This window comes from Falco biarmicus, chromosome 15, assembly GCF_023638135.1.
Source record: "Falco biarmicus isolate bFalBia1 chromosome 15, bFalBia1.pri, whole genome shotgun sequence".
Classification (NCBI taxonomy): Eukaryota; Metazoa; Chordata; class Aves; order Falconiformes; family Falconidae; genus Falco; species Falco biarmicus.
Genome location: NC_079302.1, coordinates 7,242,968 through 7,267,367, shown reverse-complemented (window position 1 = coordinate 7,267,367; position 24,400 = coordinate 7,242,968). Strand labels below are relative to the sequence as shown.

At 46.5% G+C, this 24,400-nt stretch overlaps 1 protein-coding gene across 2 annotated transcripts in view; it reads right to left on the bottom strand.

The window, feature by feature from the left end:
* Positions 1-24,382, bottom strand: part of MAF (MAF bZIP transcription factor) — a 192,518-nt gene extending 168,136 nt beyond the window's left edge. For both annotated transcript variants that reach the window (XM_056360982.1, XM_056360981.1), the window contains exons 1-2: positions 21,858-24,382; positions 11,429-11,503 (exon numbers count right to left, since the gene is read on the bottom strand). In XM_056360982.1, coding sequence (XP_056216957.1) covers positions 11,470-11,503; positions 21,858-22,933 — 1,110 coding nt within the window. In that variant the 5' untranslated portion in view covers positions 22,934-24,382 and the 3' untranslated portion in view covers positions 11,429-11,469. The remainder of the gene's footprint in view (positions 1-11,428; positions 11,504-21,857) is intronic.
* Positions 24,383-24,400: the final 18 nt, after the last annotated feature.

Here is a 24,400-nt window from a genome sequence, read left to right as displayed (position 1 = left end):
TGCAGAGGTGTATTATGAGCGTGAATACCCCAACCATCATTCTCCTTCAGGGATAAACTTCATCCATTATTAGTAAAATCTGTCACATCTCACCTCCAGAATTGGTACCTGGTCTATAGAGTGAGGTGGCTGTGTGTGCCACTGTGTCCCCGCTAGCACCTTTCAAGATAGGCTTTGGTTTAAGACTTCAAGCAGGAAACCAAAATCCTGCAAAACTCAAGACCACCTCCAGGAGATGCTCCCTGGTACTCTGCACGTCCAAGGAGAGAAGTCCCTGGAGAATATTTTCTTGCAAGTAAAAACTTTTGTTTTGCTCCAGGACATTTCCCCACCAGTCTCTCAGGCAAGACACTGGAAGATAATGAGTAAAGTAGAATTAGCAGGTTCTGTTGCCCCTCATTTTTTCCAGGGAGCAATGCAAGTCTCCATTGAAAGGGCACTAATGTCTTTTCCAACTTCTAAAAAAGCACCTCAGAGCGAACACCAAAGCCCAGGTCTGTGCAGATGGCTGAAAAGTCCTCCTTGGTCTACCTTCATCTGTGGCATTTTGGGGAAACATTCCTTCTGTCACAAAGGAAAGCTGGATCTACCAAACCTACACTGAAGCTGGAAGCTTTTGAAGCACTGGAGCCAACTGGATAGAGCAGCAGCAGAGGGAAAGGCAGCATGCAGGTGGCTGGAACTGCCCGGCTGCTACTGAAATTAATGAAACTTGTGTAGCAAAATCTGCATGTAGCACCTTGAAAGTACACCTTAAGGTGTTACCTGCAGCCACAGAAGTTGCATCCTATCTCTGGTTATTACTTTTATATAAAATTATACAGTGTTAAAACATGTTTCCTAAAGCCTGTCAATAACTCTGGCTGCAGGTTGCACCACAGTTGTTCCTGCAACCAGGGTAAATTTGTGAGGAGGCTGTAGTCAACACTGCCAAGTGAAGAAATGCTCCCTACCCTCCATCCCACAGAAGAAAAATTATCAGACTAAGAATTAAATTATTCCACTTTCAGACATTGTAAAGCCTCCGAGCAGCATCCTCAGTCCTTTTCAACACAGGTAAATTGAATTCCAGCAAGCTGACTGTGTGGGACTCTTCAGACAAGATATTAAATAACAAAGTCATGACCAGAACCTATGAAGAAAGACTAAAGAACGTGGATCTGTTTAGTCTAGAGAAAAGAAAGCTGCAGCAAGCCCTAACAGCAGCTTCAAACACGCCAAGGGTCAGTGCGAAGGGGAAGGAATGGACCATCCTTGGTGCCTGTGGTGACCGGGACATCAGGGCCCTGCGCCGCGGGCTAGGCAAGGAGAAACACTTTTGAGAAGGTGGGGTGGTGAAGGTCTGCTGGGGATGCTCCAGGGGGCTGTCATGCTCTCCGTGGGGGGCTTTAACAACAGGCTATGCAAATATCTGTCAGGGGTAATGTAAGTCTGTCTGACCCTGCCTCCTGGCACAGGGATGGATTACATCGCCTCCTGAGATTTCTTATAACCCTATTTCATTTATGACTTTACATGGCTGAGCCCCCGAGGGTAATTTTCCCCACTGCCCCAGCTTTTCCCTTATCTATTCAGTGCTGGCCCATCCGTTCTTCCCACCACCCAATTACTTGATGTGGGATGTGCTCACGTAAATGAAACGGCTGGTGTCTGCAGGGCAGCCGGGCTGTGCCATCAGCTTGTACCACGCAGATCCGCCACCTAATCCTTATGGAAATAAGTAAACGAATGGGAGTGTGGTTGGTGTAAGAATGTAAGAATTTGGGCCAAAGTGTGAGGATTGCTTTGAGATGAATTGTGCTAAAAATATGTAAATAATTCCAAAATTTTGGGTGGATTTGCCTGGCATCTTCAAGACTACATGGCTTTCTGCTGTTTGAGGGGAAGTCTGAGCAGGGCACGCTGCTCGGCTCCCCCGCACCCAGCCAGGGCTTTCTTGGTGGGGACGGGGTGGCCATGGGGCTGGGCAGCAGTGTAACTAGCCCGCACCCAGGTCCTTTCACTGCTCACCCCCTGAACTGTGTAGACATGTAAGGAAGCGATGCTGGCTGCATCCCTGTGACTGTTTGGGAAGATGGGGGACTGCCCCACAGAAGCTGCAGGGAAGGATCCTGTTGGGAGCAAAAAAACCTGTCCCCCTGCCACCAGCACCCATGAGCATCGCAGGAGGGATTGACCTGGGGCAGCTCTGAACACTAGCACTACTGAAGGAAAAGCCTTGCAAAAGCCAGTTCCTAAACCCACTCAAGCCTGCAAAGCCCCCCAAAACCAAGGATGTGGGACACTGAGCTGGGATGTGCTGCCAAGGAGGAGCGAGCCTCCAGATGTGTGACACAACGCACCCTTGGACACACAGAGTTTGCTGGGAGGAGAAGCAGACGCTTTTTGGGATTAGTTCTCACTCACTTGTATTAAATTCAATTTTAAAATGCATAAAGGTTCAGCAAATGCAAAAAACCCCCACCAAACCTTAAAAAAACAAGAAAGGTAAAAATAAGTGGGGAAAAAAGTGAACCAACGCCTCTTCCACTTTAGCTTCCTCAGTTTAATTTCTTGCAAACTTTTTTCTGCCATGTGTGCCGTGGCAACGCATAATCTAAACTTTTTTGGTGGGTTCTCTCGCTGAACTAGAGCATTTATTTCACAAATTATATTAGCTTTCTTGATTGCAAACTGGGAAAACTAAAAGTATATAATAAATTGTAAGACATGCTTGAAGAATGGATGATATGTCAATAAATAATCCTTGCGCTTAATCTGAAAACCATGAGGTAGTTGGAGTGATGACTGATTTAGCACTACCCATTCAGTTTACCTGTAATAACACATTACTTAAACATTACATTAAATAGAATCTGGACTAAAACCTTCATTTGGAAATAACTGCAAAACTTGAGGGTGTTTTTCCTTTTTTTTTTTTAAGATTTAATTAAAAACACAAGATGAAATAAATATTTTAGGCAACCAGCAACAAAATGGGAAAATACCATGTGTTTGGAGTTTTAGTGCCCTCTGAGTGCTGGAATTTATTTGCAGCAAGCAGAAAATAGACAGCAAGCATAAAAATTCAGTAGATTCCCGCTAGTAAAATTATTTATCAAGCTAACAAGGGAGGAACCCTTCTAGTAGCAACAAGCCAGCAAGGAAAAGACGTGCCTTTATATTTTACCTTTGGGTTAGCACACCAGTAAAAATGCCAACTGACAAGCACTTCACATAAACATTTCTTTCTAAATGAGCTGCCTTGTTAGAAAAAAAATCTAAGCAAAGGAGCACTACAGTCGACAGACAGAAAAACCCAGGATGAATACTACATTGCTCCATATTACAGGAAAATATAAATAAAGACATAAAAATAATGTTGATGCATAAATGACTTAAATAAATTAACACTTCATTTTGCATTTAAAGTAACTACTTGAGCTGTAAATCTATCTTAGCTTCAATTCTACCAACAAAGAATACATGCCAGTTATCTATTATTTAGGTCTTTCTTACCTCCGGAATTAAACATATACACAAACACTCAAAAAAAATAAATCTGTATCTGTGTGTATATATGCATTCACCCTGCTGTTGTTAGCTGTGCTACTCAAGCCCCATTGCAATATTTATCGTATATTTCTTTCACAACTGAAACCCTGAAGTCGGTTTTACAGTTTAGTTTAACGATACCAAACTTTGATTATAAATTATACGTGGCTTTATTGCAGCCTGAAGAGGCAAAAAATTCGGAGACACTTGATTGCCTGATCCCAATTAAATTTTAAAGAAATAGTAAAGCGACACACATTGGCTGAATAGCTGAGCTCTAAGGAGCACTGCAAATTACTCCTGTCGGCTGTGCAGCGGGGCTATACCCTCCGAGGACTTCTTTGCTAGAATGAACATTTGACAATTGTCAGCAAGCTTTAAAATAAACCCAAACTAAACAAAAGAAAACAAAACAAAACAAAAAATCCCAAGGATCTTTCTCAAGCATTATTATTTTCATTGCAGAAAAAAATAGCTCGTGGGAGGGTAGGGGGCAAAGTCAGACTCAACATTTCAGCTGATTCTGTAACTCAGGAAGTAAAACCTTCCACAGTTGTTGACAAAGAGGGGGAAAAAAAGGCAAGTTTTGCACTAAACTGTGTGGTCAGAGGGATGCACAGGTTGGAGCAGCATTTCTGACTGACATCAGATGAATTTGTGGCCACAACTATAAGGCAGACTGTATTACTCACTCAGAACTCCAAAGGCAGGCAAGGAAGATAGGGAAAGGTAAGGAAAAAAACCCAAACAATTTAAAAAAAAAAAAAAAAAGGAAAAGAAAAGTCTTTTCTGAGCTTTTGCTCCCCTCAAAGACTGGCATTCATCTCGCCTCTGCAGCAGCTCACAATGCAGGGAGAGAATGCAGCATCTCCCACTCCCTGCGCCAGCACCCCAGGCTGCTGCCCCAGCCAACCCCGTGCGTTTCTGGGGCTGGGGGAGAAAGTCTCCAGCTCTGACATCCCCCCCCCCCCAAGGGCCTGATCCTGCATTCTTCTCACACCCAAAGAGACCTGCAAAAACAATAGGATTTTTGGGAGTGCGGGAAATGCCGAAGTCAGCTGGCATTTGTTAGCTGCTGATGGATTACATTAATATGAATATTTGTCTGTAGGGGACAAACACTTTTGAGAAGGGAGCGCAACATTATGGGCAAAACATCAGCAATAATAACAAAAAAGTGTAGAGAGAAACATCATTGATGTAAACCATGAAATAAATAATATATGTCAACTTTTATGTTTCTTGCCTTTGATCTGGGTACAGCTGACATTAAGTCCAGGAATTGATACCTTTTTAGCTGAGAAGACACAAGATGTCAAGTTATATTTTTTAGCGCAAGGCCAACACATGAAAACAAAGCTAAAGGAGTTGAAGTGAGCATAACAGAAAACACAGATTATCTCTTGTCATGGGAAAGAAAACGATAGGCATTTGCATGGAAGCTGAGTGGTTAATATAATGCTATCTTCGCTTTGCCATTCTCTCCTTATTAGAACATAATTTGGGTCCAAGCGATATGGAAAGAGATTGTTACTGAGCACAGCGAGGGAGTGCTGCGGGTAAAGCCAATGCAAAATGAGGTCTACAAGATGTACGTACGTATGTATGCCTCGCTCCCTGCCTGCCTCTCATTTTAGCTCGTGTTGTAAAGCTGTGTGAAAGTGGAAGCTGTTTGGAAGCGCACATAAAAGCATCCATTAAAAGGCATTACATTAAAACCCCATCGGTTCCTGCCCAAGTGATACAGGGGCAAGCTAGAACATCGCCACAGAGCCCAGGGAAGCTGCTCCTGCCTTGGATGGGACCGAGCAAACCCGGCTTTTGTCTTACCTTTTCACTTGCTTTCTACTAGCGCCAGCCCTCTGACAAAGCTCTAAGCCACTCCATCACCACCCCACACTCCCCAGCATTTACACCAGGTAACCAGCAGCAGAATTTAGCCCTCGGTGTCTATGCTGGAGCTGAAACTAGGTAAGTGGGTTGCTCCCATCCACACTTACAGCTGTTCCTGGCTAAAGCCACAGCCAGAAAATCGCAGGCACGGTAGAGAAATGCCCCACGATTTCCCCCCCCCCCCCCCCCCCCCCCCCCCCCCCCCGCTTCAAGAGGCGCACCTCTCCCCAGGGAGGCAGCCCTTCCTCTGGGAGACTGTGGATGGGCTGTGGTGCACCCCTCGCCTTTACAGCCTGGCCTCATTAATCACTTACACGCCTTCACACCCTCTTTCCTTAATTTAGCCTGGGCCTTAATCTTGGCAATTTTGGCGGGCTGGGCTGCAGGCAGAAGGGCTGGGGAGCCCGGCTCGGGGACGTCAATAACCCAGCACAATGCCTCTGCGCAACACGAAGCCAGCTACTTAATTACCTATCACTGCTAACAAAAGCCCTCTTTATTTTGATTAACTTTGAGGGAACAAGGTTCCCCACCATCAGAGTATGTTTAAATAATTACACAGTGCAGACTAACACGCCTGGAAACACAAAAAGAGGGGGAGAGAAGAAAGGGAAGACATAAGCTCAGCTTTACTTCCCAATTTAAACTAGGAATGACCTCGGGGTCAATTTTTCAGAGTATCTCAGATCAATTCAATTCTCACCTCCACTGCCTACCTGCTAGCAAATGAACTTACTGTGCCTTCCAATAGACAGAAATGACTAAAAGGAAATCGCATTTAGCTGCATCTGAATAACCATGGTTATTAGATGATGCATGCAGAGGAAAAATTACCATTTCCCTTCTCCTCCTTGTGATTGTCATTCTCACCTCACTGGTGATTAAGATGTAGGATGCTCTCTCAGATTGTTAATTAGGTGTTAATATCTGCAAGGGGCCACAGCAAGCTCCTACACCTGAGGTCATTTCTCAGAAGTCAGGCTGTCTCCGGTGACAATACCTGTAATTCCCATAGCTAGTTTGATTCCCACTCAACAGCTGGAGCTAGTGTTTCTTTCATGTCTGGTTTCATTTCCTATCTGAAATTATATGAGTGCTAATATCTTTATTATCTTTTCCGTAGAAGTGCAATGCTGGAGCATGGCACAGCGTGCTGTTCAGTAGACTTGCCTTTTTTTTTTTTTTTTTTTTTTTCCCTTTCCCACAGCATTTTCAAAACATTTCAAGCAAATATCTTTACGGTTAGCAAATTTACAGCTGAGGACTCCATTACAGATCGGGAGGGGCAGAAGGCAGGAGGGAAACAATAATAATTTGGGGATGGAAGAAAAGAAAAGCTGCACAACTGCTGAATGATAATGGCTCGAACCTTGGGAAATAAAGGTAATGGCAGGAAGGGGAGGAATTACGAGGACAGTGTGACCTCTACATGTCTTGCAGGTGCACAAGAGTTATTCCAGATATGTGTGTGTTCATATAGGTATTAAGGATACATTAAGAGAGAGAGGGGGCACATAAACGAGCTGTGATTTTGCTTACTTTTTGACTCGTTCAAAATCAGGGTAAAGCTAAACTATGTGTAATTCAGAAAATTACCAGCTCCTAAAGCACCTGATCTTTGTACTGGTGGCCTGGCGCACTCGGGAGACTAAATTCTTATCCCGGCAGAAATGGTGCATGGAACTTGGGCAATACCAATGATTTCTCATCCTAGGGTACGAAACAAGGTAAATGACAAGTACTTCAATACACCACCTTTCATTAAAGGGCTTCAAGGAACATTACAGCTTTTTTTAAACTCCCACAAAAGCCTAGAAGGTAAGAATTAATTACCTAGGTTTATAACTGTGTAAACTGAGATATAAAGAGATCAACGGTAACAGACCTTTAGAAGAAACCTCAGATAACAAGTTTAAAGTGCTTCAGTATTTTGCTGAATCTAGAATCAAATAACTGGGTCAAAGTCTCACAAGTGAGTCAGACTGTAACTCCCAACTCCCGGTTTCTTCACTCTCTAAACATCGGGACTATATGTGGAAGCCTGAGAAGTAATTTTATATGTGGGATGTTAAATCAGTACTTTTCCTGTCTCATCAATCTCCTGTATTTTGGTACAGTGTGAATCATTTGGTAAGTGGCACAAATTAGAAAACCCAGAAGAGATGTTAAAAATATTTCTTTTTTTTTTTTTTTTTAGCACTTAACTTGTAATCCTCTATTAGAACTAAACAACAGCAAAAAGCCACATCACTGGAAAATATTTTAAAGCTTATTCTAAACACATGGAAAACCATTAAATTGACTTTGCTGGGAATTTTGGGGGGAGTTAAAGCTGTCACGTACGGCATATACTTTCTCATTGCTCGTAAAGACCCAAGATGTTTTCATACTTCAGATTTATAGGAATGAGCTAGAAAGGAGTTTGAGACATAGTGAAGCTGTGCTTTTTTTAAATACTTGAGAACATTTTTTTACCTATGTAAAATGACCTGTCAATTGTACGGAATACGTTTGGTGAGAGGAAAGGAAGGGAGAGAGGTTACTATCAATTTTTTTAATCAAGAATAACATATTGTATCCCATTTGAAATAAAAGATTCTCATTTAGACTTAATATAGCACATCTGCTTGAAAAATACATACAAGGCTCCCATTGACTGCAGTGGGAAACTTGCCAATAATATTTCACGGAAGTTATCTTGATATCAGCTTTGCAAAATAAAGACATTTTGCAGGGAGTGCTCGTGCAACAAGGGAAAGTTAAAAGTAAGTCACTCACATGCAAAGAAATTTGGTTTTTCTTAGCTTTAATTCTCCATTCTATCAGATGTATGGTCTAGGAATAAAACTCAGACGATAAGGTCTAGTTTACAGTGAAGTCAGGCAGCTCGACATGGCAGGCCATTGCCATGAAAAGAAAAATGATGTCACGACCAACAGTCTGACTTGATTGCACATCAAAAATACACACCAACAGTACGAGGATGCAAAAGGTCTTGCACAAAACACAAATCTCTTTTAAAAATGCATGTGTGAATGCAGGAATAGCAGTGAAAAGTAAGTAAATGTATAGTTTAAGAGTGCCATGATTTCCCCTGTGTGAAAGGTCTTAGAGGTAAACTGGAAAAGGAACAGAAAATAGATTTCTGTTCTTTACTGCTCCTTATTCTCCCCTTAGTTTTAGGGCTCATCCATATGGGGAAATAAGGTAGTAAACTATATTCCCGAGTAGGAACATCCATCCAGGGAATTCACAGCACAACTACCGCGGTATGTGTTCGGATCTCACTTTTTATTACTATGACCTCCCCTGTAGGCATTCCCATTGTGGTGGCAGTGTGGGCCCCAGGAATTCAACCGGGATTCTACCAAAGCCTGCAGCGGGGCCAGGAGCCCACCCGGGACCTTTCCCCTCACCTGAGATGCAGGTCGGCTGCACTTAGACCCCAGGGTCCACCCTTGCCACATGCTGCCCTTGGGGCTCTGCCAAAGTCCTTCACGGCCTCTTTGGCGACTGAAACATTGTTATACGCAGGGCTAAAACCCACCAGATCTTTTTCTCACACTTCATTTTTAAGAGAAAGCCTGGCTACATTTCCGTATGTCAGAAGCAAATTCTACTTTCCAACATCATCATGCTGGTCAGGAAATAATTAGAGGGATATTTTGTTTCTGTTGGTTCTGGGATGCTGGAGGATGGAAGAGCTCTTCTCCACCAAACAAAATACATCGCAGCAGGGTGACGTGTGCCTGGGGCTATGCACCTATTGTGAGGGACACTCACTGGAGCTGCTAGGAGGTGGAATAGCCCGAGACATGGCCCTCGGTAAATAAAAGCTGCCTTGTAAAACACCACGATGTACCCTTGGTGGTATTTTATGGGACAGCAACTAACATTGTTACTGGTGTAAGAGCTCATATCATAAACAGAAATCTAGTCCTGCAGCGCTTACTCTGAACAGCCTCAGCAATCCCCCCCCAGGCTCCAGGGCTTGGAGAGACACCACCGGCTGACCCCCCAAACCCCACTGCCGTCTGACCCCGGAGGGACACAATGGTGAGAACCTCTTAACCAGCAACCACCAAATATTCCAGTCACACTCATAAAATGAATTGCCTTGAAATGCTAAAAGTATGCCAGAAATAACATAATTCCTTCAAAGGAGTCAAGTTAGTAAGTTAGACCGCAGAGACTACTGTCCACTACTATAAATGTACAGTCTTAAATTCCCCCAACCAAACCACCTCCATGAATATCAAGTAAGTGCACCTCCAGACAGCGTGGAGGATTGGAGTTTTCATATCTCAGCTTATTATTCCTAATATCACAGAGACACTTCCCTGAATTGTCCTTCTCCTTCCCAAATTCCCCATCTGACCAGATGTCTTTCTCTCTCTTGCTTTCACCTGTCAATCATGTTCACAGCTGAAATTTGATTTCTCTCCCAACAGTAACCTTAGATGAAATATTACCATAGGGGTCAGAACTGTCTGAACCTTGCCATAAAAGTTTGTTAACTCTTCCGAGACCCAAGAGCTATTTGCTTAAGAGTAACAGATTTTGCTGCTGGTTTTTCTTCCCTAATATGTGAAAGTGCAACCACAAAATATTGGAAGGATGGCACAAGGAATCGTCCCGGAGAGTGGTGGGCTAAGCAAGTCCTGAGATCACAGGTGTCCACCAGGGAAAAAGCTTTTGCTTTTCTGTTATATGGATAACAAGAATGTATATCACTTATATAAATCTAATAGTCACATATATAAATTACAGGAACCACGAAAGCTTTCCTATGGGATTATTGAAACACTAGGAACAAGGTGATGGAACACGTGCTGCACCTTTGCGATGGAAATATGTACGTAATGTATTTACTTCAGCTGAATCATGCCTTGGCTCTGTTCTTGCAAAAAACATATTGCACTTTAAGCTCTCACAAAAAAAACAACCCACAACCAACCAACCAAGTGGTCTGGTGTCCCTCCCATTTACAGTGGTGAAACACAGAAAAAGAAAAAAAAAAAATGCATTGCAGGCAAAGCCCTACCCAGGGTTCTCCTCAGGGAAGTGAGAGGATCGTCAGGCTCAAAATGAACCTCTTCTGGGGCTCCTTGGGAGACCTATTCCCACAGCCTATACGCCAACAAAAACTCCTCACAGTGCGATGTAACGCAGAGTCTAGAGCACCAACTACATCTTCCCCACCCTCACTCCAATTTTAAATAATAAAAAAATAATGAAACAAGCTTAATTCCATGAGCTAATAAAATTCAGCTGTTTTCTAATAGCATGTAACTGTTGATCAAAGTGTGGTACTGTACAGCAGCCTGTGTTCTTAACCCAAAGAGGTTTCATAAAAAAATTGATACAGGAATCTGTCATCGCAACCTTGGTGCTCACTTAAGCCACTTAGTATTTTTTATAGTCAAGGCCAATAAAAATCAGATTCCATGGAAAAAATAAAGTGCCTGTTTGAGTCGAGCAGTGGGAGGGACTGAAAGTTTTAATTCCCACATTTTCATTAGCGGCATATTTTTTAATCAATGTTGACCTACTGAATGAACACAAATTTCCAGAGGAAAGCAGTGCTGTGAATTAAACTCTATTGTAATTTATAAGTGCAGAAGTCATCTAACACAGACTCATGATTTTCATCAAGATCTGAGGGAGATCTTCAGAAGACCCATCCTTAATCGCCATAGCTGATGTCTGAGTGCTAACATTTGAAGAAAAAGAAAGAAAACATTTGCATAGGATTATATATGAGTTGTGGGACACGGGAGAGTTGCCTGGCTGACAAAAGTACAAAGCGCCATCACTGCAAATGGTTCTTGTAGGCACCTGAAAGTCAGCCTCATCCCAAAGCCCAGGAAACTGCACCACAGACTGTCACCGGCTCCCGGGGGTTGGACCAAAAAGCACCGTTTTAGCAGCAGAAAACAAAGCAGTGAAATTACCACCCCTGCTGAACTATGTCAAATGGCTAATGAAAATGAAAACATACCTTTTTTTTTTTTTTTTTTTGACCTCAGGTAACAGGGATTTTCACATCACCGTTGTAGACGATTCTCTCGGGTACCTAATTTAGTAAATATATTAAAATAAACCATTATTAAAAGGAAGTTTTAACATTGTAAAACATGTCTGCCACTATAGTACAGAACAGGACCTTTTATATTCAAATACTAAATTAAATTTAGAAAGTCTCTTGTACTGTTTATTAACTGTGGATAAGTGATGAAGAAATTAACATAAAGTGAAACATTTCTAGCTCACATATTTAGTCTTTACTTCACATTAATAACAGGAGACTCTTACTCACAAATTCTCTTAAAAACACATATTTTTTGCCTTACCAGTGAGCATCAGCTTCTAAGACCTGAAAGCATGTAACTTTCAGTATTTCTTTCTTAATGATTGTTATCAGTGGCACTAATATAATTGGCAAAATAATAATCAATTTTTGTACACACTCCATTATTTTTCAGATAGTAGTTTAATAGCAAAAGCAGAGCTGTCACTTCTCCCTGCAGTTACTCACACTGTACAAATTCATCCTGTCAACACATATTTAAAATCTAATTTAAAAAAAATTCAACACAGAGTGAATCTTTGTACAATAAGTGAGATAAGTCAGTGAGTCAATCCGCATTTCTTAAATATGGATATTTTGTTGTGTCCCTTATAGCTAACTTTCTCTCCCTGAGCGTGCACACACAGGCATAGACATATATTTCCTATAAACCGCCTGCAGGAATGCTTCAGCTCCATCCATTTATTGTAACCGTACAGCATAATCAGAGCAAGGATAAACCACAAGTCTGATCGGTTTGAATAAAAAAACACAGGCAAGACAAACCATAGGCGCTTTTTCAGCATTTTGATTCCAGATCAGCTCTGCAGCTTTGAAAAAGCCCGCTGCATGTTTGGTGCCAGCTGAATGATCCCTCTCCCACATCCCACCCAAAGGTGGAACAGGCACGTGGAGATGGTCCCCACATGCTACTGAAAGCAATGTTTCCTCTTTTTTTTTTTTTTTTTTACTTTTCTTTTGGTTTTGGTTTTTTGTTGGTTTTTTTTTTTTTTTCCTTTTGAGAAAGGGGACAGTGCTTCCTTAAATGCAATACTTGGCACATGGCCCAGGATCTCTTAAAGCAAATGACTCCTGTAGACCTTTGGTGTCATTTCCCTCAAGATGACCTCTGCTTTCATGCCAATCGGTGAATCCATCCTGTTATTAATGCACGGGGCCGAGAGGAATGGGTACTCAAGCCTCACACCTGAAGAGCATCCAGAAAGCGATGTGGTCAGCCTGCTTTTAGCAGTCGCAGCCCCCGCTGCGGCCATCCCTGCTCTAAAACCACAACCATTCACCCACATCACAGGAAACCTGAAACAGGATGGCACCAACCCGCTGTCACCAGCAAGGCGCATTGATTCATTTAGCGGCTTTATTTAACTATCAGTTTATTAATAAGGAAAGAGTCAAAGAAAGTAAGACAGCATGAAGGCAGCCAGAGACACTAAGCAGATTTATTAATTTTAAAAGGCTGATCACTTTCCTTCATTTTATCTGACGGAGTTGGTGCAAGAGAGTTACACTTCAATAAGTTTTCTACTCTATACTGTGCTATTTTAAAAGGATTTCACAATAAAGGAAGCTGAAAGACTGTGCACAGTCTGGAGACCGTATCTGGTGTGACATGAATATAGTATTTTAACCAGATTCAATCTTACAGTATTCCCTCCTCTACAATGACTTTGCAGGAGGAAACCCTACGGAAAGGAAAATCTGTTCATCCCACACCACAAAACACTGAATCGCATCGCAGGCTCCAGCAGCTCTTCCTACATATTAAAATGCTTTCATCGGGGAATGTTAGAGAGTTACGGGGGAGCGGGGCGGGGGCGGGGGGGGGGGGGGGGGATGCTAGGTCTTGTTTGGTTCGCTTTTGGGCTTATTTTCATGGTCACTAATGTTTCATTGCAACAGCTCTACAGTGCTTGAGCAGGGGCTGTTTGCAGTGGAGAGCACCGCAGCTCTGGAAGCTGATACCAACAAATCAAACGGATTCCATCCCCATCCCCTTTAGCATCACAACAGCCTCCTGTCAAGGCCTTGCCACGAACTTTTGTTTCAAAATCGGAGAAGTTCAGGCTGCAGGAAAGTGAATCTGCCTGCTTTCTTACAGGAAAGGGCTTTAAGCTTAATCACACACATGTTCTGAGATACAGCCACATAGACTTGGGAAACTCAGCCCCAGAAAGTGCCGTAAATCCTGCCTGCCCCCCACCTTGCTCCCTGCAGAGATCTCAGGGCCTGATCCAAAATGTCATTTAAAAAGCTCCTTTTGACTGCAGTGGGGTTTAGATTAGTCTCTGTGTGAGCACAGGTGAAAAGAAAAAAGGGAGGAAGAAGGAAGGAAAGGGGGAAAAATTAAGAACAAGAAAAGAGAAAGGAAGAACAAGAAGAGGGGAAAAGATGAGAGAAGAGAGAAAAAAAAGAGAAAAGGGGAAAAGGAAAAGGGAAAAGAAAGAGGAAAAGGGAAAAGAAAGAGCAAAAAAGGGGAAAAAATAAGGAAAAGGACCGTGAACAAAACACGAGGGAAGTGCTCGGTGAACATACCTAGGGGCCGGTCCGCCGGCTGAAGCCGCCTGGGGACACGCCGGAGCTAAGCTTGGGATGCGCGGACGGATCCTTTAGTTACGCCCGGAGTCCCCTTTTGTTCCGGGAATTGAGTTCGGACACAAACAAACAAGCAAACAAACAAACCGGGGCTGCTGCCCTCACCCTGCCCCGTCCCGCCCAGCCCCGCCCGCGGCCCTGCGCCCCCCCGCGCCCGGCTGGGCTGGGACCCCGGGGCAGCACCCAGCGGTCTGGCCGCACGGCCAGCCCCCGGCCCGGGGCTGGGGGTCGAGGCCGGGGGGCCGGGGCTGGGGGTAGGGGCTGCGGGGCCGGGGCGGGCCTGAGCCCCCCGACGGGGCGGTGCGCGGTGCAGCCCCTCTGCGGGCCCGGCCGCCCCCGCTGCCCCCGCCCCGCAGCTGCGGCTCCGGCTCCGGCCGCGGCCGGGCAGGTGCCGGCGGGGAGCTCGTCAGGAGCGGGGGGTGTCCCAGCGCCCCGCAGCCACCCCTCCCCGGGCCGGGCTCGCCTCAGGCTGCTGGAGGCCGGGGTGACAACCCGTGCCGAACTGGCCCCGGCCGAGGCAGGTGCCGGGCTGCAGCGGGGCGGCCAGCGCCTGTGTCCCCGCGGTGCTGGGCTCCCCGCTGCCCCCGCAGCCCCGGGGACAGGCCGCGGTGACACCGACAGGCACCGGGGGTGCCAGGGCTGGGGGGGCACAGGGCGCTGAGCCCCGCACCCCGGCCGGGGGCCCGGCCATCCGGGCACTGGGCGCGGGGCTGTGGGCTCCACGAACTGACATTTGCGGGCAGCAGGCAAGGACACTCCATTCCCGACCCCCTCGGGAAACTCCAGGACACCGCTCGATTTGTTGTTTGCTGGGTATTTCTTTATATATACATATTATTTTTTTTTTCCTGCCTGGTTCAGAAGCACCACTTCTAGCAAACTTCTGCTCTGGCTTCAATTCCCTCCGTGCAAGCCGTCTTCTAGAGATGCATGAAAAGATTTATAAAAAATAAAATAAAGGCAATCATGTCACAAAGCGCACAGGGCTTCAAACCAAGCAAGGCAAAGGGCAGGGCAACCTCCATGCACACCTGGCTGCTGCCTCGCGAGGGGCACATAGGTGTAGAAACTCGATTTTGGGGGGCTGGGGAGGGGAGTAAGTGGGTACAGCAACAACGATAGAAACCGACCGTTTCAGAGAGCGATAAGATACAGGCAGCTTGCATGGAGGGCGCTGAGCCATTATCACGCTGTGCCAGGTCAGCCTGATACGGTGGCAGATAGCTGGGGCTGGGGCTGCCTGCTGCCCTTACAGCCGCGGCAGCCTCGCCGATCCCTGGCCGCCTGCTCTTCACTTGAAAAGTTAAGTCACATCCTGGGCTATTTTTGCCTCGTGTTGGCTTAGAGCTCACAAATCTGAATGCACTCAGCCCTCAGAGGGTGATAAATGTTGTTCTCGGTCCTCCCCCACAATTTCAGGCAGTCAAGAATTAGATGCGGCAGAGTGTACAGTATTGTAATCTATTGATTTGTATCTGCTGGGCCCGAGAAATTCATTAGAGGAGCCTTAAAAGTGTGAAGTGGCAGAGTGTGGAGCGCTCAGCTCCTTCCCGAAAAGACAAATTCTCTCAACAGCCGCTCGCTCACCTCTGCCACGTCCTGGGGTGTGCTACCTCCTGTTATTCATACCGAGACCTGCACTTCAAACAGCTATCGGAGGCATTTGACTACAGACAGCTCGAGAGTGTGTGTGTGTCTGTGTGTCTGTGTGTCTGTGTGTGTGTCTGTGTGTCTGTGTGTGTACACCAGCAGGATTGTTTTTTGTCCCGGCTGAGCAAACAAAATCTATCCCACTCTCCATAGCTACCCTTGGAATGCCCAAGCCTCATGGCAGCCGCTCACGACACAGCAATTTGGCAAGAGGGAGGGAAGAAAGTTTATTAAAAAAATCTTAATTCCTGACATTGAAGTATGTAGGATTTTTTTTTTTTTTCCTGCGTGAAATTTTAAATTCAGCCATCTGAACAGGTGTCAGAAACAGTGGGTCCATTTAGCTCCTCTGATGATCGGAGTAATAAATATAGAGGATTTCCTTTCAATGCAGCCCATGCTGAAATGACACCAATGTAGTTCTGGCATCTGAGCAGATAATTCTGATATATGCATCATTTCCTCCCTAAATCCAGGAAGCAGCTACACTCTCTATCTGATATTAGTATATTATGTCAAATAGAAATTGGTATTAAAATTATGAATGATTCTAGATCAAGAACTTCCTACACACTACGCGGAGGGAGGGGGAGGAAACAGCTGCGCAAAAGCTTTCAGAAGAGAAAGGAAAATAAAGAGCTGGGAAAGTTCATTTTTTAAACTAAAAATTTGCTGCCATGTTTCGCGTGTGGGTAATTTTCAAGTGGCATTTTGATTCAGCGCAGGCATTTTTGTTTTAAAAGGGCGAAGACTTTCTAATAAATAGAAGCTCTCACCGCTCCATCTGCAAATGGGCGCTCCTCGCACAACGCCTGCCCAGTGGTGCTGAGAAATTGTTCAAGAAATACAAATACACCAGTATGACCAGGATATTTCCCTTCCTTCTCCCCCCCCCTTTTTTTTTTTTTTTTTTTTTTTAGGATGCAGGCTGGGATGACATTTCTTGAGCAGGGAAAACGCGGCAGCATAAACACAAAAATACTCTTGGACTCTGCTCAGCAGAAGTCCGGAGGTCGGGCAGAGGGTTACGTTTCATTTTAGGGGGGGGGGGAATAAAAAAGGCTGAAGGGTAAGGTGGGACAGGGAGAGAGGAGGGGGCTGAGCCACAGCGCACACCATTTCCCAGCCAGCAAAGGGCTGGCTCTCCGTGCACGTATCTCCCAGTGTCAGTCACATGAAAGTTCTTTGTAATGTAGTTAATAAATGGGAAAGCACCGTAGGACCACGGGAGCACTGGGATGTTGTTAGTGATGGGGAGATGAAGACCACGCAGGCCTTTTGACACACGATTGCCCAGCTCAGGGAGCGTTCCCCCTGCTTTAGTCAGAGAGGTACCTGTGGGAGAACAGCGGGATCCTGCTCCCTTTTGAAATCCCCGGGGATTGTACCTCCGAGCTTTATGGGAGCAGGATTGAGGCCAGAGTCAAGCGAGGGGTGATTAATGAATGTAGGTTATTCAGAGCAGAGCGGTTCCAATTAGTCCCCAGCAAGCAGTCCTGCGGCAAAGGTGGGCGCTCCCCTGCAATGATTCATACAGAGAACCCCAATACTTGCTTTGCTTTTGTGAACATTAAGGCGTGCATCTATTATTTTTCCCCTTCAATTGGGTAGTTGGCATGTTTGGGGCTGAAATTCAAGTGCAGCCTAAGGAAGGCTGCATTTTTTATTTTTTTTTTATTATTTGCAAAGCAAGATTGCAATGTGTCATAACGATGCCAAAGTGGGCAAACCTTTTTTCCCTGTAAGGTTGGGTGTGTAATGGGAATTTTCCCTTTTGCACTCAGTCTATTTCTAGGAAGGATTTCTCTTATCGCTGTTCAAACAGGGTGGTGTGTTTTGGGTTTTTTTTTTCCCTCTGAGAAAGAAGATACTTCAGGGAGGCAGCAGTGCTCCCCTTGCTCTGTGCTACTTGGTCGATTCACAATACTTTTGGAATCCTATGCCTGCTCCTAACTGTGCCTGCGAGGAAACCCGGAGCAGCAGAGGAGTGCGGGGATGAGGCTGGACCAAAACGGGTCCCACTCCAGGGGGCTTCAGGCTCTGCGCTTCCCCGGGGGCTGCAGTGCCTCTTTGGCGGGGGCTTTGCCGAGGGGAGCTCTGGTCCCTTGCCTTCCTTAGGGCAGGGCTCCTTCAGGAGCGCTCGGCAAGGGCAGCAGCGAAGTGACTCCCTGCAAAAAAACTTGGGCATCAGTAAAGGCTCAGCCAGGGAAGGGGAGGTCGGAGAAGAAATAAAAAGCAGCCCTGTCTTTATGAGAGGAGATAATTCTCTGTTCGGCCAATAGCGACCAGTTTACCCACAGATTACACATTAACCAGAAAATGGAACTCGAATTAACCAGAATCTGGAGCTTGAACCATTACTCAAACCCTGGTGCAACAGCAGGTCAGATGCCAAAGGGCAGGCTGGTGCCCTGGCGCTGGGGAGGGGCGAGGCACAGCACCAGCATCTGGGACCACAGCCACCAATGCCTGCTGTCACCCACGGCGGGGCTGGGTGCCCATCCCCTCTGCAGGGACTTCAGCAGGAGCAGGTTGACCTCCAGCAGCACCCCGTGCCCACTGACGCAGGCTTTCGTGGGCGCAGGTGCTGGGGTGGGGGCTCAGGGCCGCATCCTGACCTCGGCACACAGGGCAGGATGGGGTCCAAGCCACGGGCTGGACCAGCCAGGCAGAGGAACGGCAACAGGTCCTCTCCTTTCAGTGCCACCAGCGCCCAGGAGGGATGACCTTACAGCTGGGAAGAAGTTGTACCGACAGCAGGTGGCAGGGGGGAAATATGAAGGAGAAAAAAGTGCTGGGTTTATGAGCCTGGGTCTGAAGATAAAGCCCTCACCCTGCAGGGGCTGGAGCATCCTTCGGAGAGGCCTCCGCTTCTCAAATAAACCGGGCAGATAATCCCATTCAGAGAGTGGGAGAGGACTCTGCGAGGGGACACTGGAGGCTCTCGGGGAAGGTGGCTTTAAATGAACTGGGTCGAGGGCTTGAGGAGCCTTTCGAAGTCGAGATGCCCTTTGACATGGAGAACTGCAGTGAAGAGGGGCTCGGAGACCTGAACACTTCTAGCACATTAACCTTTGGGATTGATTGTTTAGAACAAGTAACTCTCAAAAGTTGGAGGAAGTCCTTTGGATTTTATTCCCACCCCCCCCACCCCCCCCCAGCTCCTCAGTTCTCTCTGGGCTTTCTAAGGCCTGTAGCAAAAAAAAAAAAAGGGCAAAAAAAAAGAAAACCACAGGGCAAATGAAAAAGAAGGTAGGGGGGAGGGGGGGGAAGCAAGAAAAGAAAAAAAGGAGGCAGTATGGACTCAAATGGCAAGAAATCTTTCGATCTAGCGTTAAGTGGTTCTGTGACAAGCCAAGCCTGATGCGGTGTCATCTCTTACTAGAGACAGGCATGCTTAGCTGGGATCAGATGATAAGAGGATGTGAAGTCTTCCCTTTCACTTCACTCCATCATAAAACAATCAAAATATAGGGCCGTATCATGTCATCAGGTTTTTAAGTAGACCTCCCCTTTGAGATCTCCTAAAACCTGGTGGGATGATCTGAGTCACTGAAACTGAGCTCATTGCAATACTGAGAAGTCAGAAGCAGCACCTGAAAGCTCACGTTTTTCATCTACCTGAAAGATAACCTGATTTCTAGTGGGCAACAATTTTCCATTTTACATGAAGCTATGCTTTTCCTTCTCCCCTCCTGAATATTATTGAGTCCAGCTCTTGTACCAGCATCACCCCTTCGCCAGGCAGCATGCTGAAGTACTGCTCTCGGAGTTCTTGAACTTTAAACTACAGACTAAGAAACTGAGTACGGAATCAAAAAAATGCAGTTTATTATTGTAGATTATTCTCTCTTTTGATATAACCATAGAGTTGAAAATGAAAGAAAAGCACATAGGAACATCACACGTGGTTAGTTAGTAACTCAAGATATAAAACAATTTTGCACAGCAAAATATGTAAAAGAAAAAGTAACTGACAAGATTTTTTTATATTTATTGTGGTAAGATTTACTTTCCATTTTTTTTTTTAAAAGACAGGATATCAGTCCCTGAAAATAAAATTTACTGATTATTGCCTTTAAAACTGTGGAATTTTTGAAGTTACAGAAAATCCAGTTCTGCACCACAATACAACTGTAAAAAAATCTGCATCATTTTAAAACTGTGCAGTAATGCCATCTTTATAACTGCATAAATTGTATTAGCGTTTTAAACAGGTTCGTAATTTTTTTTGTTTTGTTTTTGTATTATATGCTTGCAGGTTATATCTTAGTGCAATTCAGTCCCAAATACTTCAATTTTGAAAAAAAAAACCCCAAAAAAACCAACCCCATACATTTTTAATGTAAAATACCCCTATAGATATAAACAGGGGCGCCTCCCCCTTTTAATACTTTGGTTTTCAAATACAGTCAGTGGTATAGCAAGGACTACATATACCCAACTTATATTTAAGTTGCAAGCACATGCTGCATAAACTACTTTTTAAAACAGTCCCGTTGCAAATTCTACCCCCCTTTACATCACGACAAGTAAACAATTTAGTGCATCAATCTTTAAAAAAAATTCTACATCTAAACAGACCTAACTCTTTCGAATTTATCTATAACATTCCTTTATCTGTAGCATACATTTTAACTGGGCTAACAGATGACAGAAACTAGAATTAAATTATATACTAGGAACCCAGAGCATTCCACATTTGACAATGACCAAATGCAAAAGGAAAAAAAAAATAATAAATGGGGCAGATCACTTAAAATTAATTTTTAGACTGTTTTAGGCAACAGCATGGTTTCAATGTCCCCCCCAAGTGGGATGAGAATTTTGCTTTTGAACATCTTTCCAAAGTTCTTTTTGTGGTTTTTTTTTTTTGAATATTTTTTTTTGCCACATTAGGTTATCAAAATCCATTCTGGCAGGTTTTTTGAGAGGGAATGCTTCAGTGCATTTAAAAGGAAGTCTGAAGTTTTGAGTAACTCAAAGCAGTTTTAGAGTAGATGCAAACTTTAATGGGGAGGAAGAGGAGGAGGAAGATCAAAGGTTGCACTTTTTTGCTTTCAACCCAAAAAAGTGATGAGGCAATAAAACAAAAGGATGAATGCCATGCCATAATAGTCTCCAAAAGTCCATTTCCAAGCAAAAGAAAAAAAAAAATAATTATACCGTACATGACCAGCATGCAGGGTTTTTTATTAATATAATGTCTCTTTTTCATAGTCTTTCGAAACAGTTATAGTTCATTGTTGCTAAGACAAAATAGCAAGCGTAATGCATGAGATGAGTATGGGATTCTAATGGCAGACTAAAGTCTCACATTTGGCAGATTAAGGCCAAAACTCACATGAACACACCGAAGGTTGATGCAGGCTTGATTTGGCAGGTTGATCTAGGCATATCTCTAGTTTTGCACAACAACGCTAAAAACTGATGGAACTCAGCAAGCTGGAGTCTAAAAATTTCACATTGTTTTTATATTTTTTGTTTTTGTTTTGGGTTTTTTTAAATTTTTTATTTTATTTTTCTTTTTGCAAAGCTCAAATCTCATATGAAGAACTCAGGATGGCAAAAAAAAAAAAAAAAAACAAAAAAACAAACCTGACTTTTTTGGACACAGCAAGCTCAAAGAAAAAAACAACCCTCATGAACTTAAAAATATATATATATGTATATATAATGTGGATGGCAGGTTTCAAAGAAGAGCAAGCTTCATATGAAGAACTGAGTTGGTGGCGAGTTGGATCTTTTAAATTTAAAAAAAAAAACAAACCCACAACAGCAAGCCCCCACGAAAATAAAAAAATAATAATAATACTAAACAGAAAAGAAACTCATGTAGAACTTTAGGTCGGCCACCACGGAGCCAGCCCACCTTAAAAAGGGGAGAAAAAAAAAAAAAAGCCAACAAAAAACCCAAAAACCAACCCAAAAAACAACTTTGTTTTAAAATTGTTTTGAGTTTTTGTTTTGTTTTGTTTTTTTTTTTAAAAAAAAAGGTAATACAAGGTGGCAAGCCGGGTTGTCGCTCTAGCAAAGCCCCCAACAACAACTCACACGGAGAACTTTTAGTTAAGGTGGCAAGGCTGTGGGAACTCACATGAAAAACTCTGGAGAGGAAGGGTTGTCGCTGCTGGATCCGTTTTCTCTGAAGCCATTGCTGACCAGCTTCTCGTACTTTTCCTTGTAGGCGTCCCTCTCCCGGACCAGCCTGGAGATCTCCTGCTTTAGGTGCTCCACTTGCTGCAGCAGCTGGTTCTTCTCCGACTCCAGGACGTGCCGCTGCTGGACCCTCTTGAAGCGGCAGGACTGGGCATAGCCCCTGTTTTTGAGGGTCCTCCTCTTCTGCTTCAGCCGGATCACCTCTTCCTTGCTGACGCCCCGCAGCTGCCGGTTCAGCTCCCGCACCGACATGGTCACCAGCTGCTCGTCGGAGAAGCGGTCGTCGAAGTGCAGGCCGCCGCCGCCGCCGCCGCCGCCGTGGTGCGGGTGGTGCAGCCCCCCGGCGCCGCCGCCGCCGCCGCCGCCGCCACCGCCGGAGCCGGCCGCCGAGGAGGCGGAGGAGGGCGGCGCGCTGCCCGGCGCCGCGGCGTGGGGGTGCCCGCCGCCGCCGCCGCCGCCGTGGTGCGGGTGGTGGTGGTGGTGGTGGTAGTGGGGCGCGCCGCCCTGCGCCGCCGCCGCGGCGATCACCGCCGACACCACGGCGGCCGCCGAGCCCATCTCCTCGGCCGGCACGGAGCCGCCGGCGCCGGCGGCCGCGGCCAGCTGCTGCCCTCTAGCATAGCCATCGAAGGCGCCGGGCAGCGGGTGGTGGCTGCTGTTGATCAGCGCCTCCACCGCGTCCTCGGGGCTGAAGCCCAGCGCCTCCGGGTTGAGCTGCTGCGGGTAGCCCGTCATCCAGTAGTAGTCTTCCAGGTGGGTCTTCTGGTCGGTGCCGGAGCCGGGGCTGGGCGCCGAGAAGCTGGGGGACGGGGGCACCGAGCTGCAGGGCGTGCTCATCGGGGTGGAAGAGAGCGATCCCCCGGCGATCAAGCGGCCGCACTGGCTGATAATGCGATCGGTCTCCACCGGCTCCTTTTTCACTTCAAACTTCATCAGATCGAAGTCATTAACATATTCCATGGCCAGGGGACTGGTGGGCAGGTCGGAGCTGCTCATTGCCAGTTCTGATGCCATCCTTTTGCTGCCGAGAGTCCTCCAGAAAGGGTGCGCTCCGGGAGCGAGGGGACTGCTCTGAGTTGCCACCGGGTGAGCCAGCTTGATTTTGGGCGAGCTCCGCTCCGCGCTCCTGCTCTGCCTCTCGCCACGGCCCCGCGCAGCCTCCGCTCCACTTCGCCCCGGCCGCTCCCGCTCCCGCTCCGCGTTATCCTTTGCAGAGTCTCCGCTGCCGCTGATGCATCAGAGCGAGGGGCTCTCGCTATTCGCCTTTTGCATAAAGGGTGGATTTTTTTTTTTCCTCCTCTCTCCCTCCCTTCTCTCGCTCCTCTCTCTCTCTCTTTCGCAGCCTGCAAAAACTGCAGCTGGAAGTGTTAGCTGGCGGTGTCGCGAGTAATTTTTTTGTTGTTGTTGTTGTTTTGTTTTGTTATTTTTAACACTTCATGGTGCCTTTCCTCTGGGCTTTCTCACGCAAAGTGCAGAGCGAGAAGAGAGGTTCATCGGGGAAGGGAGGAGGGAGAAGAGAGTGAAGACAAAAAAAAAAATTAAAAATCAAAGTCGGTATCGCAACCAAAATAATAACAGTAGGGTTTAAAAAAAAAAAAAAAGAGGAGAAAAAAATACAACAAAACCTCGACCCCAAAGCTACAGCAAGAAGATGAAAAATATTTTAAAGGTTTCATCCAGCAGGAGAGTTTAAAAGCATTGCAGAGTTTTATAGCGCTCCTGACGTCAAATGGGAAATTGACTGGGCGGCCGGGCCAATGGGCGCCCGCCATCCCAGCCCTCATTAGCATAATATATAGAAACAAGGAAACTTTTCGGAGCTGTCAATCAGGGCCCCATCAGCTGACTGTCAGCTGGGGCGCGCTTAACCCCCTCCTGCCCGCCGCGCTCCCGGACGGGCGGCTGCGGACGGGCCGCTCCCCCCCGCCCGCTCCGCGCCGCTCCGCGCCGGGGCCCCGGCAGCCGCGCTGCCCGCTGCCGTGCGCGCCTCCGGCCGTGCGCGCTCTGCCCCGGGGCGGCCTGCCGGCTGCTGCCCCGCGGGGGCGCGGGGAGCTCCTGCGGCCGGGCGGAGCGGCAGCGGCGGGCGCCTGGCGGGGACCCGGCAGCGCGGCGCCGCCTCCGGGGCCGGCAGCGGGTACCTGCCCCGCTCCCCCGCGGCGGGCCTGGCGCTCAGCCGGGGGGGTTCTGCGGGGACGGGGCATCGGTGCCTCCGCGGTCCCCCCGCCCTCGCCGAGAGGTGCGAAAGCCCTGCAAGTTTGCCAGCCCCGCGGCCGCCCCCGCCGCACTTGGCCTGCTGGCCCGGACTAATTAATCTAATACATTTAGAACTAATTGTATTTACTTTAGCCTCCCCTCGCGCTCCCCCCCCCCCCCCCCCGGGAGGGGGATGGGGCCGGCCGGGGGGGGCCGCGGCAGCGGCGAGCGGGCAGGACGCGGAGCGGCGGAGCGGCTCGGTTTAAACCTCGACAGCGCCATCTCTCG